The sequence below is a fragment of the Choloepus didactylus genome, chromosome 8 (assembly GCF_015220235.1).
Source record: "Choloepus didactylus isolate mChoDid1 chromosome 8, mChoDid1.pri, whole genome shotgun sequence".
Classification (NCBI taxonomy): domain Eukaryota; kingdom Metazoa; phylum Chordata; class Mammalia; order Pilosa; family Megalonychidae; genus Choloepus; species Choloepus didactylus.
The window spans coordinates 106,619,703-106,640,587 of record NC_051314.1 but is presented as its reverse complement, the minus strand read 5'-3'; the positions used below and the strand labels follow the sequence as shown (position 1 = coordinate 106,640,587).

The window sequence follows — 20,885 nt, the reverse complement described above, 5'->3', positions numbered from 1 at the left end:
GCCCGTTTTTTTGTTTGTTTGTTTTTTTTTGTTTTTTTTAAATCCTTTTTTCTTTTTCTAAAACAATTACTCTAAGAAGCCCAATACAGAAAGCTTCAAAGACTTGCTATTTGGGCAGGTCAAGTCAAGAGCAGAACTAGGAGAGCTCTGAGACAAAAGGCAATAATCCAGTGGCTGAGAAAATTCACTAAACACCACAACTTCCCAAGAAAAGGGGGGTGTCCGCTCACAGCCATCATCCTGGTGGACAGGAAACACTCCTGCCCATCGCCAGCCCCATAGCCCAGAACTGCCCCAGACAACCCAGTGTGACGGAAGTGCTTCAAATAACAGGCACACACCACAAAACTGGGCGTGGACATTAGCCTTCCCTGCAACCTCAGCTGATTGTCCCAGAGTTGGGAAGGTAGAGCAGTGTGAATTAACAAAGCCCCATTCAGCCATCATTTCAGCAGACTGGGAGCCTCCCTACACAGCCCAGCAGCCCAGAACTGCCCTGGGGGGACGGCACTCACCTGTGACATAGCACAGTCTTCCCTCAACAGAGGACCCGGGGTGCACGGCCTGGAAGAGGGGCCCACTTGCAAGTCTCAGGAGCCATACGCCAATACCAAGGACTTGTGGGTCAGTGGCAGAGACAAACTGTGGCAGGACTGAACTGAAGGATTAGACTATTGCAGCAGCTTTAAAACTCTAGGATCACCAGGGAGATTTGATTGTTAGAGCCACCCCCCCCTTCCCTGACTGCCCAGAAACACGCCCCATATACAGGGCAGGCAACACCAACTACACACGCAAGCTTGGCACACCAATTGGACCCCACAAGACTCACTCCCCCACTCACCAAAAAGGCGAAGCAGGGGAGAACTGGCTTGTGGAGAACAGGTGGCTCGTGGACGCCACCTGCTGGTTAGTTAGAGAAAGTGTACTCCATGAAGCTGTAGATCTGATAAATTACAGATAAGGACTTCAATTGGTCTACAAATCCTAAAAGAACCCTATCAAGTTCAGCAAATGCCACGAGGCCAAAAACAACAGAAAATTATAAAGCATATGAAAAAACCAGACGATATGGATAACCCAAGCCCAAGCACCCAAATCAAAAGACCAGAAGAGACACAGCACCTAGAGCAGCTACTCAAAGAACTAAAGATGAACAATGAGACCATAGTACGGGAGATAAAGGAAATCAAGAAGACCCTAGAAGAGCATAAAGAAGACATTGCAAGACTAAATAAAAAAATGGATGATCTTATGGAAATTAAAGAAACTGTTGACCAAATTAAAAAGATTCTGGACACTCATAGTACAAGACTAGAGGAAGTTGAACAACGAATCAGTGACCTCGAAGATGACAGAATGGAAAATGAAAGCATAAAAGAAAGAATGGGGAAAAAAATTGAAAAAATCAAAATGGACCTCAGGGATATGATAGATAATATGAAACGTCCAAATATAAGACTCATTGGTGTCCCAGAAGGGGAAGAAAAGGGTAAAGGTCTAGGAAGAGTATTCAAAGAAATTGTTGGGGAAAACTTCCCAAATCTTCTAAACAACATAAATACACAAATCATAAATGCTCAGCGAACTCCAAATAGAATAAATCCAGATAAACCCACTCCGAGACATATACTGATCACACTATCAAACACAGAAGAGAAGGAGCAAGTTCTGAAAGCAGCAAGAGAAAAGCAATTCACCACATACAAAGGAAACAGCATAAGACTAAGTAGTGACTACTCAGCAGCCACCATGGAGGCAAGAAGGCAGTGGCACGATATATTTAAAATTCTGAGTGAGAAAAATTTCCAGCCAAGAATACTTTATCCAGCAAAGCTCTCCTTCAAATTTGAGGGAGAGCTTACATTTTTCACAGACAAACAAATGCTGAGAGAATTTGCTAACAAGAGACCTGCCCTACTGGAGATACTCAAGGGAGCCCTACAGACAGAGAAACAAAGAAAGGACAGAGAGACTTGGAGAAAGGTTCAGTACTAAAGAGATTCGGTATGGGTACAATAAAGGATATTAACAGACAGAGGGGAAAAATATGACAAACATAAACCAAAGGATAAGATGGCTGATTCAAGAAATGCCTTCACGGTTATAACGTTGAATGTAAATGGATTAAACTCCCCAATTAAAAGATATAGATTCGCAGAATGGATCAAAAAAAATGAACCATCAATATGTTGCATACAAGAGACTCATCTTAGACACAGGGACACAAAGAAACTGAAAGTGAAAGGATGGAAAAAAATATTTCATGCAAGCTACAGCCAAAAGAAAGCAGGTGTAGCAATATTAATCTCAGATAAAATAGACTTCAAATGCAGGGATGTTTTGAGAGACAAAGAAGGCCACTACGTACTAATAAAAGGGGCAATTCAGCAAGAAGAAATAACAATCGTAAATGTCTATGCACCCAACCAAGGGGCCACAAAATACATGAGAGAAACACTGGCAAAACTAAAGGAAGCAATTGATGTTTCCACAATAATTGTGGGAGACTTCAACACATCACTCTCTCCTATAGATAGATCAACCAGACAGAAGACCAATAAGGAAATTGAAAACCTAAACAATCTGATCAATGAATTAGATTTAACAGACATATACAGGACATTACATCCCAAATAACCAGGATACACATACTTTTCTAGTGCTCACGGAACTTTCTCCAGAATAGATCATATGCTGGGACATAAAACAAGCCTCAATAAATTTAAAAAGATTGAAATTATTCAAAGCACATTCTCTGACCACAATGGAATACAATTAGAAGTCAATAACCATCAGAGACTTAGAAAATTCACAAATACCTGGAGGTTAAACAACACACTCCTAAACAATCAGTGGGTTAAAGAAGAAATAGCAAGAGAAATTGCTAAATATACAGAGACGAATGAAAATGAGAACACAACATACCAAAACCTATGGGATGCAGCAAAAGCAGTGCTAAGGGGGAAATTTATAGCACTAAACGCATATATTAAAAAGGAAGAAAGAGCCAAAATCAAAGAACTAATGGATCAACTGAAGAAGCTAGAAAATGAACAGCAAACCAATCCTAAACCAAGTACAAGAAAAGAAATAACAAGGATTAAAGCAGAAATAAATGACATAGAGAACAGAAAAACAATAGAGAGGTTAAATATCACCAAAAGTTGGTTCTTTGAGAAGATCAACAAGATTGACAAGCCCCTAGCTAGACTGACAAAATCAAAAAGACAGAAGACCCATATAAACAAAATAATGAATGAAAAAGGTGACATAACTGCAGATCCTGAAGAAATTAAAAAAATTATAAGAGGATACTATGAACAACTGTATGGCAACAAACTGGATAATGTAGAGGAAATGGACAATTTCCTGGAAACATATGAACAACCTAGACTGACCAGAGAAGAAATAGAAGACCTCAACCAACCCATCACAAGCAAAGAGATCCAATCAGTCATCAAAAATCTTCCCACAAATAAATGCCCAGGGCCAGATGGCTTCACAGGGGAATTCTACCAAACTTTCCAGAAAGAACTGACACCGATCTTACTCAAACTCTTTCAAAACATTGAAGAAAATGGAACACTACCTAACTCATTTTATGAAGCTAACATCAATCTAATACCAAAACCAGGCAAAGATGTTACAAAAAAGGAAAACTACCGGCCAATCTCCCTAATGAATATAGATGCAAAAATCCTCAACAAAATACTTGCAAATCGAATCCAAAGACACATTAAAAAAATCATACACCATGACCAAGTGGGGTTTATTCAAGGCATACAAGGATGCTTCAACATAAGAAAATCAATCAATGTATTACAACACATTAACAAGTCAAAAGGGAAAAATCAATTGATCATCTCAATAGATGCTGAAAAAGCATTTGACAAAATCCAACATCCCTTTTTGATAAAAACACTTCAAAAGGTAGGAATTGAAGGAAACTTCCTCAACATGATAAAGAGCATATATGAAAAACCCACAGCCAGCATAGTACTCAATGGAGAGAGACTGAAAGCCTTCCCTCTAAGATCAGGAACAAGACAAGGATGCCCGCTATCACCACTGTTATTCAGCATTGTGCTGGAAGTGCTAGCCAGGGCAATCCGGCAAGACAAAGAAATAAAAGGCATCCAAATTGGAAAAGAAGAAGTAAAACTGTCATTGTTTGCAGATGATATGATCTTATATCTAGAAAACCCTGAGAAATCGACGCTACAGCTACTAGAGCTAATAAACAAATTTAGCAAAGTAGCGGGATACAAGGTTAATGCACATAAGTCAGTAATGTTTCTATATGCTAGAAATGAACAAACTGAAGAGACACTCAAGAAAAAGATACCATTTTCAATAGCAACTAACAAAATCAAGTACCTAGGAATAAACTTAACCAAAGATGTAAAAGACCTATACAAAGAAAACTACATAACTCTACTAAAAGAAATAGAAGGGGACCTTAAAAGATGGAAAAATATTCCATGTTCATGGATAGGAAGACTAAATGTCATTAAGATGTCAATTCTACCCAAACTCATCTACAGATTCAATGTAATCCCAATCAAAATTCCAACAACCTACTTTGCAGACTTGGAAAAGCTAGTTATCAAATTTATTTGGAAAGGGAAGATGCCTCGAATTGCTAAAGACACTCTAAAAAAGAAAAATGAAGTGGGAGGATTTACACTCCCTGACTTTGAAGCTTATTATAAAGCCACAGTTGCCAAAACAGCATGGTACTGGCACAAAGATAGACATATAGATCAATGGAATCGAATTGAGAATTCAGAGATAGACCATCAGATCTATGGCCGACTGATCTTTGATAAGGCCCCCAAAGTCACTGAACTGAGTCATAATGGTCTTTTCAACAAATGGGGCTGGGAGAGTTGGATATCCATATCCAAAAGAATGAAAGAGGACCCCTACCTCACCCCCTACACAAAAATTAACTCAAAATGGACCAAAGATCTCAATATAAAAGAAAGTACCATAAAACTCCCAGAAGATAATATAGGAAAACATCTTCAAGACCTTGTATTAGGCGGCCACTTCCTAGACTTTACACCCAAAGCACAAGCAACAAAAGAGAAAATAGGTAAATGGGAACTCCTCAAGCTTAGAAGTTTCTGCACCTCAAAGGAATTTCTCAAAAAGGTAAAGAGGCAGCCAACTCAATGGGAAAAAATTTTTGGAAACCGTGTATCTGACAAAAGACTGATATCTTGCATATATAAAGAAATCCTTCAACTCAATGACAATAGTACAGTCGGCCCAATTATAAAATGGGCAAAAGATATGAAAAGACAGTTCTCTGAAGAGGAAATACAAATGGCCAAGAAACACAGGAAAAAATGTTCAGCTTCACTAGCTATTAGAGAGATGCAAATTAAGACCACAATGAGATACCATCTAACACCAGTTAGAATGGCTGCCATTAAAGAAACAGGAAACTACAAATGCTGGAGGGGATGTGGAGAAATTGGAACTCTTATTCACTGTTGGTGGGACTGTATAATGGTTCATCCACTCTGGAAGTCAGTCTGGCAGTTCCTTAGAAAACTAGATATAGAGTTACCATTCGATCCAGCGATTGCACTTCTCGGTATATACCCGGAAGATCGGAAAGCAGTGACACGAAGAGATATCTGCACGCCAATGTTCATAGCAGCATTATTCACATTGCCAAAAGATGGAAACAACCCAAATGTCCTTCAACAGATGAGTGGATAAATAAAATGTGGTATATACACACGATGGAATACTACGCGGCAGTAAGAAGGAACGATCTCGTGAAACATATGACAACATGGATGAACCTTGAAGACATAATGCTAAGCGAAATAAGCCAGGCACAAAAAGAGAAATATTATATGCTACCACTAATGTGAACTTTGAAAAATATAAAACAAATGGCTTATAATGTAGAATGTAGGGGAACTAGCAATAGAGAGCAATTAAGGAAGGGGGAACAATAATCCAAGAAGAACAGATAAGCTATTTAACGTTCTGGGGATGCCCAGGAATGACTATGGTCTGTTAATTTCTGATGGATATAGTAGGAGCAAGTTCACAGAAATGTCGCTATACTATGTAACTTTCTTGGGGTAAAGTAGGAACATGTTGGAAGTTAAGCAGTTATCTTAGGTTAGTTGTCTTTTTCTTACTCCCTTGTTATGGTCTCTTTAAAATGTTCTTTTATTGTATGTTTGTTTTCTTTTTAACTTTTTTTTCCATACAGTTGATTTAAAAAAGAAGGGAAAGTTAAAAAAAAAAAAAAAAAAAAACAAGGGAAAAAAAAAGATGCAGTGCCCCCTTGAGGAGCCTGTGGAGAATGCAGGGGTATTCACCTACCCCACCTCCATGGTTGCTAACATGACCACAGACATAGGGGACTGGTGGTTTGATGGATTGAGCCCTCTACCACAGGTTTTACCCTTGGGAAGACGGTTGCTGCAAAGGAGAGGCTAGGCCTCCCTATGGTTGTGCCTAAGAGCCTCCTCCCGAATGCCTCTTTGTTGCTCAGATGTGGCCCTCTCTCTCTGGCTAAGCCAACTTGAAAGGTGAAATCACTGCCCTCCCCCCTACGTGGGATCAGACACCCAGGGGAGTGAATCTCCCTGGCAACGTGGAATATGACTCCCGGGGAGGAACGTAGACCTGGCATTGTGGGACGGAGAACATCTTCTTGACCAAAAGGGGGATGTGAAAGGAAATGAAATAAGCTTCAGTGGCAGAGAGAACCCAAAAGGAGCCGAGAGGTCACTCTGGTGGGCACTCTTACGCACACTTTAGACAACCCTTTTTAGGTTCTAAAGAATTGGGGTAGCTGGTGGTGGATACCTGAAACTATCAAACTACAACCCAGAACCCATGAATCTCGAAGACAGTTGTATAAAAATGTAGCTTATGAGGGGTGACAATGGGATTGGGAAAGCCATAAGGACCACACTACACTTTGTCTAGTTTATGGATGGATGAGTAGAAAAATAGGGGAAGGAAACAAACAGACAAAGGTACCCAGTGTTCTTTTTTACTTCAATTGCTCTTTTTCACTCTAATTATTCTTCTTGTTATTTTTGTGTGTGTGCTAATGAAGGTGTCAGGGATTGATTTGGGTGATGAATGTACAACTATGTAATGGTACTGTGAACAATCGAAAGTACGATTTGTTTTGTATGACTGTGTGGTATATGAATATATCTCAAAAAAATGAAGATTTAAAAAAAAAAAAAAAAAAAGGTAGGAGGTGTATCTATCTTCAAAGATTAGAGTATCCTCTCAGCCTCTAGGCATGTTTCTGTCTTCCCCAAACCTCAAATTCTTACACTGACATCTTCCTTTGCTACATATCAATCTTGCTTTCCTCCTTCTAACTAGACATATAAAGAGAAGACTCTTCTTTCTGTCTCAATTTCCTTTTAGTAAGCCCCTCCACAGCATAGTGCAATCTGGTATCTGTCCTTACCCCTCTAAGAAGCCACTCTACCTACCTAAAGTCACCAGGGTGATAGGAGGCCAGCTAAAGAAGCAACTGGAGCCAGAAGGGGCATAGGAGAAGAGAGTGGAACTGAAGGGAATGAGGAGGAAAGCTGGGTAGGTCTGAGAGAGCTGGCTACTGAGGAAAGGGAGGAGAGTGTGGTCAGAGAGAGAGAGAGAGCTTAAAAGCTGAAAGAAAGCATGGTTTAGAATCTAAAACCTAGAGATGTCACTGAACAGAATTTCAAGCTGCTGGAAAAAATAATCTTTGATTCATAATCTAACAAAATAAAATAAACATTATTCTGGGGTTTAATAAATACGGTATAGTAAGTAAAAACCTCTCTGCTAAGTTTGTGGAACCCTTTGGCATTCTGCATCACATTCCATAGTCAGAGAATTATATAAACTGCAGAAGTAATGACATGATACCTGTGGAATATATTTTTTCTACCTATTTGGAAATAGAGAATGCCAGTCCACTTATTGTTCAGTTACATAATCTGAATTTTGTTCAGCCTTCATATTGAAAAAATTTTTCCAAAAGCAGGACAAAGAAATATCATTCTAGCTCCTCCTTCTTGCTGAGAAATTTCTTTAACTATTATTTTAACGTCTTGAAAACCTTACCACAGATGAAGCAGGTTGTCTTTAGAATTTCTTCTTTTTTCTGTTTTTCACTTCTGAGATCAGCAAAGGTATCAATGATAACACCAAAAATCAAGTTAAGAACGATAATAATAACAATGAAATAAAAAAGAAGGTCATAAACCACTCGGGCAGCAAACAAGGGCTCCTGAAACAAAAATAAAAAAAAAACAAAACATGTATACATAGATACACACCCCCACACACACATACACACTTTCAAGGCATGTTGATTTAGCACATATTCTAGCATATAGAATATATTCAATTATGTTTGCTAAATATAAATAGTATTCCAGTTGGAAAAGTAAGACTCACTTTCTATTTCTGCTTTTCCTTTAAGAGTTGTGAGAAAACATCCCAGCCAGTTCTCAGAATTTCTTCCATTTCTCTAGGACCTACACTTTTTTTTGCCCAGTGGAGGGACTTATCTTTCATTAGAAACCACCTCTCTACATGGCTCCACTGAACGCATTTGGCATCGTGGGCCCCATCCCAGAAGTTGCATGAAAGGCAGAAAATACCAATTCCAAACAATGATTTGTCAATTTCTGGAGTAGGTTTCATTCTTGGCCTCACAGAGTAAAGTACGTAAACCTGAAGCTTATTTCCATGTGGCAAACAGTATTAAAATACACATTAGAGATCCTGTAATCCATTTCTTTCATAGATGAGGGACCTTGACGTTATAGAATTTTAGATGACTTGACAACATTACACAATTAGCCTGTTGCAGAACTGAGATTTCTCAAGCTCCCAGTGTGCCACTTGAGATTGTGCAGCTAGTGAGAAAATTTTCAGCCTTGTCATATTAATGTATGAAATCATGTTAGAATTTGTCCAAATTATATACTTATCATGGATAAATAATGGAGGCTATCCCTATGCAGAAGCAAAGAGTAAATCTTCAAGCCTGAGAAAACTGATAGATATCTTCTGTTTCTAATTTCTGTTATTTATGGAACAATCAACTCTTAACCAAAGTTTGCAGTCATGATTTTGTTGCCGAATTACAATACACAGATCAAAACTAATGGAGAAAATTCATAACCCTGCTAGTTCACATAGATTTTTAGTATATTAGTCATTTCTATGTAATCCTAGAATACAGTTAATTGGTTTTAACAGCCACTATTATACTTTCAAAGCAAATGACGTATCACCGCGAAAACAAAAATGATATTAAATGCTATTTAAAAATGAAAAGAAAGAACATGGTTTTGAGGTTCTTGCAGTAATACTTTTCCGCCCACTTACATCTTTTGAGGGCCTTCTCAGCACATCTCCCACTCCTCCACCGTTCCTGAGCCCCTGGTTCAAGACAGTGACAATGCACATGAGGAGCGTGTCACATGTCCTTTCAATTCCATCTTCGTACTCTTCATCAGCTATAAAAACATACATATTAAATGGTATGCAAACTTAAATTTTAAAAATGTACTATGATCTATTCCCCAAAATCTCCATGGCTTCAAAATTGTGCCATGACACTATTTTTGAAATTGCATAGCATTTATTTTATATGGCAGCACATAGCTAACACATGGTTATAGATCCACATACATAATGTTCTGACTATTTTTTCTTTCATAGGTGGAAGATGACAGAGTGAAAGGAAAAATTGGAGACAGCTAATTCATTGTGCATTGTTGTGGCACTGGGAAAGTGTAGTAAAACCTCTGAAAATACAGCCAACTCAACCAGAGGGCAAAAGTATTGTTGGGGAGAGAGGATGAACTTGGAGGACAGACAGATCTGGCTTCAAATTCCACTCTGCTTCAGTACTGGGTGTTGGGCAAGTTACTTAACCTCAGTACCCTTATCTGTAAAATGGGAAGGGTTGTTAGGACTATGTTTAAGGTACATAAAACTCTTGCACAGACACTGGCACACACACAGTAGGAGCTTAAAAATTGGGGCAGGTGTTATTATTTGATTAATATGTCTGAGTGTTCAAGTTTCCAAATGACCTACTTGTCACTATGGATGAGAAGCACAATGCATTTATGTGAAAAATTCTATTTAGGGGGAAATAGAGAAAAATATACAATGTGATAGAAAAATCCCTAGTGTCATTTTGTTTAAAGATAAAGTTACCAAACTTGCAACTTACTTTCCAAGTCATTCTATGTAAAATTCATACTACACTGGATATTAGAATCAGGATTTCCTACTATTGGCAAGTGAACAGAAATGCATTTTTCTTATTCCAAGGTTAAAGGATGTAGTGGTGCTGAATTTCAGAATTGTGTGGCCATAGTCTGCATGTCAAGGCATCAGAGCAAACCAATAAAAATTAAAAAAAAAAAAAAATCAGTCTAAGTTTTTCTACATGATCCCTCACCAACAGTCTATTTGGGACTTTGTTAGGAAATGGCAGTTTTTCCTCTTCTGAACTGACTTTATTTTAGTGCCACATGGATGAGAGGGTCCCAATAATTTTACTTAGAATTGTTCTTTTTAAAATGTGTTGGGATGCATCTCGAGAAGACTGAGTTTAGAGACAGGCAAGCACAAAACATAGCATGAAAGTCACCTACTGGGGGTAGGATGCAAAGTCTGATGCTTGACAACTTGCCTTAGAGGTGAGCCCTACGCACATTCTGATTTAGAAATTGGAGAAATAAAGCTCCTTTTGGAGGAAGGAGAAACGGGGAAGAGGTATGGTTTGTGGTGGTAGCAGTCAGAGCAGCAGCACCAACCGGGAAGCCAGAGAAAACTCAGACCCTAACATACTAGTTAGGTCCCTGAGCTAGTCGGGTCGAGAGTTCTAACATGATGGCTAAGACAAAAGAGAAGAAAAATGGTCAGAAACGTGTAAGAGAGTTAAAGGAATTTTAAAGAAGAAATATGGTTTTCCAATAATGAGGCCATCTGGAATATGTCGACATGCTACTTTGCAATGGTTAGACTTTGAAGCAAAGTGATCTTATATCTAATGACATGATCTGCATTCATTTATTCACTTAGCACCTACCTGGCCATGTCACAACACTTATCATATTTATTAAAGACTTACTAAGTGCCAGATTAATCAGTATATGGAAGCTGCAGGGAAATGCTCCCACCTCTTCCCAAGAATTTGGATATGTGGCTGTTTGTTCTCTTAGAGGGAGCTAATAAAATTCACACACAACTCATGTGACTCGCCATTGTGCAATAAAATAGATTGGCTGCAAAATAAATAATGAGAGAATTGGCTTTCTGTGTGACATGCAAACAGGGGGAGAACTCCCGGGTCAGGTCAAGGCCAACAACAGTCCACTCATCCTACTCAATAACAATCAGTACACAGCCATGCCGGTTTTGTACTTTAGCCTCTGTGAGCTTGGTTAATACAGTTCTGCCCTTGTGAGATAGATCTATTCTCAATATATTAAGCCAAGTTCCTAGGCCTTCAGGGTGAAAGCCAGGCCCTGAGTCATGGTAACTTCACCTAAGTCAATGCCACCTTGTAGAGGCTTACTTGCATAACCAGTTGGCCTTCTCCATGACTTGTTTCTCTATACCAATAGCCACTGTGCTTGGTCCTAGGGACATATGTTGGAAAGATGAAAGTGTCTCAACCCCTAAGAAACATAAAGTCCACTAGGAAAGACAGGTCAGCAGATGAATGAAGGCAGGAAAGTATTACAGGGTGACACAGATGCATAATGGAAGGGCATCTCACAATACTGGGCCACTAGGGGCAGCATCCTGAGTTGAGTCTTGAAAGAGGGGCATGCTTGACCAGTAAAATAAGTAAGACATTCCAGGCAGATAAAATGGGATGAGCAAAGGCCAAAGGCATGAATGCATATAGGTGTTTGGAGAGCTGCAGGTGGATTGGAATGACTAGGATTTTAGTGTATGCAGAGGAGTGTGGAAGATGTGAGAGGAGAAGCAGACAGGGACCAGGTCATGGAGAAGAGTCTAAATTCTATTCTGAAAGCTATGGGGAGCACTGGAGAACTTTTAACAGGGGGCAAGATACTTTAATGACTAGTTTGTAAAATAATAAAACATGTACTCAAATAAGAGCAAGACAAATTGACAGGTGATAAAAGACACAGAAGTGGGGCAAAGAGTTCAGAGTTCAGAGAGAACATTTAATATCTATGATAGTTAGACGGGTGTCCACAAGAAACGTAGATTCTGAGTTCAGCCTTGACTATTCAATAGCATATGACAGGAGTCTAAAGGCATTATTTCACATGGCAAGGGCAGAGAGCCCATGGGGTAGAAAAAGACATGCTTATGTGATAAATAGACAATAAACCAGTATGCAGAGCAGTGGAAGATAAACATGGAGAGAGAAACTGGGTGCTGTCTGTGAAGTCCAGGGAATCTGGATATTATTTCCCAGGCAGTGGAGCATCATTGAAAGCTGGAATTGGGGGTAGGGGAGGATCTTTTCACAGCAGTGATTTCTGACAAGTAGTCTGGTGGTGATAAACTGCATGAATCGAAGAGGAGAGAATTACTGGAGGTAGAAAGACCACTTAGGAGGCAGCTGCAATAATTCAGGCATGATGTGCTATGAGCCTGAAGCAGGGTAATGGTGAGAAAGGAAAGGATGTGAGAGAAAATGCAAGGGATGAATAAATGGGTGCTGATGGGACTTCGGGCATGATGGGGAAGACAGGTTAGACATTATGCTGAGATTTCCAGTGAGGGACAATGTGCAGGGTCTGGGGAATGAGGGGGAGAGTTGGGGAAAAGGACAGTCCTATTAGACCACAGAAATAGACAATTTAGTAGGAGGAACCAGATTTAAGGTATTTGATGATGGTTTTGATGAAGACAAGGAAAGAGTCTTGGATGATTTTTATATTTACAGGGTGAGAAAATGAGAAGGCATTTTAAAAAATCAGAGCAGACCAGACAATTGGGAGAGTATGTTCTTCAAAACAGAGGAAGAAAATAATTTAAAGATGGAGAAGATGGCAAAAAATATCAAAATTACTTAACGGTCAACAGTAACAAGAAACAATAAGAAGCCCCTGGATTTAACAATTAGGCCATCAGAAAGCAATAGGAAGATTGCAGATAGGCAAGGAGAAGCCTGCGAACGCAGGAATTGAAGGCAGGAGTGTGGGCCAGTTGTTTTATAGGGAAATTTGGTACAGAAAGGAAGAATATTGATAGGATACTAGCTTCGATGGATAAAAGAATCCAGAGAGAGATTTAATTAGGAGCTGAGTGTTCGTAGGAAGAGAGGAAACAGTTGATAACAAGGAAAAGATTTCAGAGGCAAAGATGATGGCCAACTGACAATGACAAGGGGTTAATGATAAAAACAAAAGTAGTAATAATAGAAGTGAGAGCGTGATTCTTTAAGAATGAAAGGAAAGAATTAGTGAACATAGACTTTTAAAAGAACTAAAAATAAACATATAGGAACTTAGGACAGTACTTGGGAAAGAGTAAGGTCTTAACAAACAGCTATCACAATTATGACCACTATTACTGCCAGATGAGGTTGAATCTTCTGAAAAGTTATGGTTTCAACATGATTACAAAATTCTGTACTTGACCTATAGGAGGATAAAATACCCTCATTTTCAGTTGAGTATTAGTAAAATAACTTAACTTTTTCTTACTTCATAATAGAAATAATGTTTCATATGAAAAAAGGAATAAAAATATATTGTATTGGCTCTAATCCAAGGTGTTAGTCTATATATATGTTAATGCTAGACATGCTTGTATTTAATAAATGCCATTTTTTTCTGCTTTAATGATTAATCAGTGACTTTCTGTGGTTTCTTAGAAAGCAACAGATTATTGCGATACATCTGAAAGAGTTAAATTGAAAACCTCGTCTTTGTTAGTCTAAAACTTAATTACAATCAATTCCTTATGAAATGTTGATTTACAAAATTTTAACTAGGAAAAAAAATTAAAACACGGTCCACCTGGTGGGAAGACAAAATGTGGAGTAGCATTAATGCTGACTGGTTTCTAGTTTCTGGCATTTATCAATCTTTTCTATTAAAGTAAAATACCAAAACATATTACATTTGAATTACTCATAAATGTTAAACATCTATGAACTTCTTCCTTTTTTCTATACATTCAAATGATTTTCATTTACAAAATTGTTTCACTTATATTTTATAAATTGTTTATAAATTGTTTTTAAAAAATGCTTTGTCTTTCTAGAAAATCAGGTTTTTAGCTTTTTGGTTTGTTGGATTTGATTTTTTTTTTTTTTGGTAAGTGAATATTTTTGTCCAGGAAGTCAGGGATGTCTGCAGCAAATGAAATAAAAATTCTTTATATATACATACATACATATAACCACACTTGGTTGCCAGTTACCATGTGCATTCTCTACCGCTGAGACAATGACCTGCATCCACAGGAGGCTTCCTGGCAGCTGGCAGCTCAGCCTCCAAATCACCCTGAGGCTTGTTACTATGCTACTGCCTGTGTCTGGGTCTTTTGTAATGTGGGCCTGCTGTCCACAAGGTAACAGACTAAGGGCATCACAAATGCACACTAGGGTTGCAAATTAAATTTTAATCTGGGTCTTAGACACAGAAATGTTATTTTTAAATTTAAGGAACACACGCTGTACAACAAACACCAGGTTCTAGCTGTTACTATATTTTTGCATTTAAATACATGTGGCCCAAAATTTAAAGGAGGAAAGGGCTAGAAGATCAAATCCATGGCATTTTCATTCAGATGAATTATATCATCTACCACGTCAAATGTGGAAAAAAGAGTAGCTTTATACAGGCATTCCCATATTTTTAGGGCTGATTTAGGAATGATCCCCAATCATGAAAAGCTATTGCCACCATCTTTGGCATTCAAAGGTGTGGTGTCTCTGGCACACCTCTACTACCACAACTGGAATTGCTGCTTTTCTCCCTACCCTAGGAGCTTTCCTCCCTACTCTGGGAGCTTTTCTGGCAAAATCTTCCCCTCATCTCCCAGCTCAATTGGAACCAAAACAGAGGGAGACGTCGTCGTTGCCCCTGGGGCAATGGCTCTGGAGGGAGAATTGCCACCATTTGTCCATAGAGAAATGAGTAGTTCTGTTCTTAATATAACATATTAGGTGAATAATGGCTTATAAAGGTTTTCATGGGAAGCCTTTTTAAGAGTTTGTATTCAGAAATGTAAACCAATATTCAGACAGAATTTGTAAAATAATAATAATAATAATAAAAATAAAGTTCCTCAACACTATTAACATTTGGGGCTGGACAATTCTTTGTGGTGGGGGCCATCCTGTGTGTCGCAGAATGCTCAGCAGCATGCCTGGCCTCTATGCACCAGGTGCCAGTAGCACCCCTCGCCCAAGTTGCGGCAACCAAGATTATCTCCCAGACATTTCCACATGTCCCTTGGGGGAGGGGGGCAAGGTCAATTCAGATGATAAATATGCAGTTGAACATATCTGCATGTAAGAAATTGCCTTTAGTAGACAACATTAAAGAAAACCAACCCAAGCATACACAGTGAAAGGCAAAATGATAGATAGAATTTTAATGACCTCTACACTTTGCTTAGAAGAAATAATTTATAGAGATTAATCCTTAAATTGGAGGCAATAAAACCTAGGAAGCTGGAGCACAGGTTTTGGAATCAGAGATCTAGATTGGCTTAGTGGCTATGTGACCTTGGGCACTTTACTTAATGTCTCTCCTTCTGTGTTTTCAACTGTAATTTGAGGATAATTAGTAATATCTGGCTACCTCACAGGGATATTGTGATGATAAATGGCATAATAGGTGCCATATGCTGAGCACAGTTCCGGTCATTGCAAGTCTTCCTGAGGTCCTCGAACATGCCTCAGAGCTTTCACTCCTGCTATTCTCTGTGTCCAGAAAGTACTTCTCCCTTCTCTTGGCCTGCCTGGCTCCACATCCTTCAAGTCTCAGCCTAAACAATTCCTCTTCAGAAAGTCCTTATGTGTCTAATCTACTCATGCCAAGCTCTCTTGTTATTTTCCATCATAGCACTGTTCACCTCCTATGTGGTACTCAACACATTTTATAATTTTTGTATGCTTTGCCCACTGTTCTGCAAGTACCATATGGGCCAGGACTATGTTTGTTTATTCAACACTATCTCCTGAACACATGTAAAATGGTGACTGGCCCATAGTAGTTGCTCAATAAATACTGCTGTCTGAATGAATGATCAATGAATGAATACACAAGGCTATTGTTTTAGTTCCCCAGCTGCTAAAACAAATACCATACAATTGGGTTGGCTTAAACAATGGGCATTATTGGCTATGGTTTTGAGGCTAGACAAAGTCCCAACCAAGGTGTCAGCAAGGCCATGCTCTCTCCCTGAAGACTGGGCATTCTGGGACTGGCTGCCAGTGACCCTTGGCTCTTGGCTTTTCCATCACATGGCAATGAATATGGAGATGTCTTCTTTCTCTTCCAGGTTCCACTGACTTCCAGCTTTTGGCTGCTCCTCATGGCTTCTCTTTCCGTCTGTCTGAATTTAATTCTGCTTATAAAGGACTCCAGTCATTAGGATTAAAGCCCAACTTGATTCAGTTAGCTTACACCTTAGCTGAAGTAAAATCTTTGAAAGATCCTATTTACAATGGGTTCACACCACAAGAACAGGAGTTGGGAACTGAAAATGCCTTTTGTGGAGGACATAATTTAATCCCCAACAATCTGCCGTCTGGACTCCTGTTCTAGTTTGCTAATGCTGCTGGAATGCAAAACCCCAGAAATGGATTGGCTTTTATAAAAGAGGGTTTATTTGGTTACACAGTTAAAGTCTTAAGGCCATAAAGCATCCAAGGTAGCGCATCAACAATAGGGTACCTTCACTGGAGGATGGCCAATGGTGTCCAGAAAACCTCTGTAATCTGGGAAGGCACATGGCTGGCATCTGCTCCAAGTTCTGGTTTCAAAATGGCTTTCTCCCAGGACGTTCCTCTCTAGGCTGCAGTTCCTCTTCAAAATGTCATTCTCAGTTGCTCTTGGGGCATTAGTCCTCTCTTAACTTCTCCAGAACAAGAGTCTGCTTTCAACGGCTGTCTTCAAACTGTCTCTCATCTGTAGCTCCTGTGCTTTCTTCAAAGTGTCCCTCTTGGCTGTAGCTCCTCTTCAAAATGTCACTCACATGCACTGAGTTCCTTCTGTTTGTCAGCTCACTTACATGGCTCCAGTGATTTTAGACCCACCCTGAATGGGTGGGGTAACACCTCCATGGAAATTATCCAGTCAGAGTCATCACCCACAGTTGGGTGGGGTGCATCTCCACGGAAACACCCTAATCCAAACGTTTGAACTTAATCCCCACTAATATGTCTGCCCCCACAAGACTGCATCAAAGAACATGGCTTTTTCTGGGGGAATAAAATATATAAACTGGTACAACCCCCAAAAGACATGCTCTTCCCACATGCGAAACACTTTCATTCCATCACATCATAAAAGCCTAACGCCATCTTAGTAACAACGCTAAGTCCAAAGTCTCATCAAAATTGTTTATGGGTGTGGTCCATCCTTGAGAAAAATTTCTTCTGTCTGACGGACCTGTGAAACCTAGAAAACAAGTTATCTCCTTCCACTTATACAATTGCACTATAGGAACAGGATAAACATCCCCATTCCAAAAGGGAGAAATTGTAAGAAAAATAGGGGTCAAAGGTCCCAAACAATCCAAAACAGCAGAGCAAACTCCAATAGATTTCAAGGTCTGAGAGCCATGTGGGATGGATTCTTTGTCCTCCCAGTCTGATGGAGTGGCAGCCCCACCCCCTCCACGTGCTTGTGCTGTGGTCATGTTCTCCCCTAAAACTGGGGTGTAGGCTGCACCACTTCTGAGCACTGGGGTAGCAGTGCTCTCCCTAAAATGGGGCATTTCCTCCAGGTACCAGGACAGATGGCCTGTCATCTTCAAGCAGAAGGACAAACCTGCCCTTTCCACACATTGGCTGGGCCTGCTCTCTTGGTCCAAGGAGATCTCTTCAGTTTGGAAATTTGCTTCCATGGTTCTGCCCTTGAAGTCATACTTCCTTTATTTCATCCTTCTCTGACCCTTTCAGTCTGAGCTGGCAGTGGTTCAAAGACAAATTTTGCAAAAACCTTTCAGCTTTGCATGCAGTTCAAGCAGGTCCCAATTATCAGGTAATAGAATTTTCCACAGATCCTTCCTGGATAGCTGCCATTTCCAATCCTGTTTTCCACTGAAATGGCTGACTGGATCCATGTTTAGCCACATCTTCTCCAGCAAAGAGTTGTTCAGTAAAACTGTCACATGGAACTATGTTCTTTGGAGAATCACTTCCCCAAAGCTCAGGGAGTTCCATGATAGAACTGGAACTGACCCTAGTCTTGGAGCATGTTACATGAACAGGTTGAGAATTTTCAAAATCATCAATTTATGGTTCCTTCAGGCTTAAGAGTTTAATTTTTAGCTTATCCCTTTCCTTTAGCATTTTACTATAAGTTGCAAGGAGAAACCAGGCTGCACCTTCCACACTTTAGCTTGAAAATCTCTGAAGCTAAATATCCAAATTCATAGCTTTCAAGTTCTGCCTTCCATCCAACATCAGAACTCAATTTCACCAAGTTTTCTGCCACTTTATAACAAGGATTACCTTTCTTCTGGTGTACAATAATGCATACATCATTTCCTTCTAAGGCCTCATTGGAAGTAACTTTAATGTCTGTATTTCTACTGACAGTCTCTTTAAAGCAATCTAGTGCCTCACAATTCTTCTAGCCTCTACCCATTACCCAATTCCAAAGTTGTTTCCACATTTTTAGGTATTTGCTTGGCAGCACTCCAATTGTGGTATCAAAAACTGTTTCAGTTTCCCAGCTGCTAAAACAAATACCACACAATGCACTGGCTTAAACAATGAGAATTTATTGGCTCACAGCTTTGAGGCCAGGGGAGATCAAAATCAAGGTGTCAGCAAGGCCATGATTTCTTCCCAAAGACTGAAGCATTCTGGGGCTGGCTTCTAGCAACCCTTGGTCCTTGGCTTTTCAGTCACATGGCAATGCATATGGAGGTATCTTCTCCTTTCTCTTTCAGGTTCCATTGACTTCCAGCTTCTGGCTGCTCCCCATGACTTCTCTTTCTGTCTGTCTGGATTTCATTATGCTTATAAAGGACTCCAGTAATCAGATTAAAGCCCAACCTAATTCAGTTCACACCCACAGGACCAGGAATGGGACATGAACATGCCTTTTGTGGAAGACACGATTTAATCCTCATCAGCTATCATCATCATCATCAGGGATTTGTACTAAATTGACTTAACTACTATCCTCTTTTACAGAAATATTCATGTCCTTTTTGAAAATGTTAAGATAAAAACATCACAATTAGTAATAATGTACAAACAATTACAATAGAATACCTGGTTGAGTCTCAACAGTAATGCCTGGGGAATCGTGTGAAGCCTAGAATTTACAGATTCCCACAGAGCTTGGCAGCCAACCAGCCTGGGATGTGCTAACACTGCCTATGACCTGGAAGACCTCCCTCCAAGAGAGAGGACCCAGGCCCAGTGCACCTTGGGAGCGCCCAGGTACCAGGCTGTGGTGAGCATCATGATGCAGATGCCGTGTGCACCCTGCTGTGCTGAGCCTCTTCACAGGCTCGGGCAGGAGGAACACTGTCCTTGTTGTTTTTCTCTTGCCAGGCAATGTTTTTTTTTTTTTTTTTAAATCAAACCACAGTTAAAGTATATTTTCTTATAAAAAGGAAATACATTTAAAGCAATATTCAGAGATAGAAGACCAAGGTGGGAACAGGGTTACTATACTTGGGACCATGTTGTTAAAATATTTGTATTAAAAAGAAAGTAAATTTTTTAACATATTCTATTTCATCATTTGTAAAGGAGAATTGAAATTGTTGAATTGTTGTTGTTGAATTGAATTGTTGAATTGAAAAAGAGAGAACATTCATGTACTGGTGAAAATAAATTGAATTTCAAGGTAGGTAAAAAGATCATAAGCGATATTTAATTTTACCCAGCTACTCAAACTATGTCCAAGTTTTCAGAGTGGCTCTTTGTGATTCTTTTTAAAATCCTGGATAATGAGAAAAGAAGAAGAGCATCTACAAACTTGAATTTGAGATGGTGACAGATTTTGCAAGCTGCTGACAAATGAGCTTGGTGCAGATCCACAAGGAATCATTAAAAGGATAGTGGGGAAAGAAGTAGGGATCACAAAGGCCAGCAGGGGCTCAGATTAACTTCAAATTGGGGAGAAGTGGCCAACATCATGTATCTGAGCATTGGAAAGGAGGGTTTGATAAGGAATCTCATGATATTTTTGTGGAGAAGCATGGAGACACGTGGGCTGAATAATAGTTTAAGACAGATTTCCATGTGTTTGAAGAATTGCGCAAAACGTGACTGTGTCAATCTGAAAGCACATCTCTAGTAGCATGCTAAAGGACTCTATTGTTAGCACCGTCCTATGCAACATTTCTGGCACTTTTAATGAGGATCTGGTAGAACAGAGGTTGGCAAACTTTTTTTGGGGTAAAGAGCCAGATGATAAATATGTTAGGTTCATGGGCCACATACAGTTTCCAAAGCATCTTTTGCCTTTTTAGAAATTATTTCTAAAAAATGTCAACACTGGGCTTAGCTCAAGTGTTGTACAAAAACAGGTGGCAAGCCAGATTTTCCCCATGGGTTGTAGTTTGCTGACCCCTGTTCTGGAGCTTATTAAACTTCAGGATTCCATGAGAGAGAATAAATTTATTGCTTGACAGACTCAAGATCCACGAAGATATCATGAGCCTTATGACAC

The 20,885-nt window shown here is 39.5% G+C and overlaps 1 protein-coding gene across 4 annotated transcripts in view; it reads right to left on the bottom strand.

The window, feature by feature from the left end:
• The window catches only part of ITPR2 (inositol 1,4,5-trisphosphate receptor type 2), a 550,850-nt gene that overhangs the window by 51,168 nt on the left and 478,797 nt on the right, over positions 1-20,885 (bottom strand). For all 4 annotated transcript variants that reach the window (XM_037848345.1, XM_037848346.1, XM_037848348.1 and 1 more), the window contains 2 exons: positions 9,388-9,518; positions 8,113-8,278 (listed from right to left, as the gene is read on the bottom strand). In XM_037848345.1, coding sequence (XP_037704273.1) covers positions 8,113-8,278; positions 9,388-9,518 — 297 coding nt within the window. The remainder of the gene's footprint in view (positions 1-8,112; positions 8,279-9,387; positions 9,519-20,885) is intronic.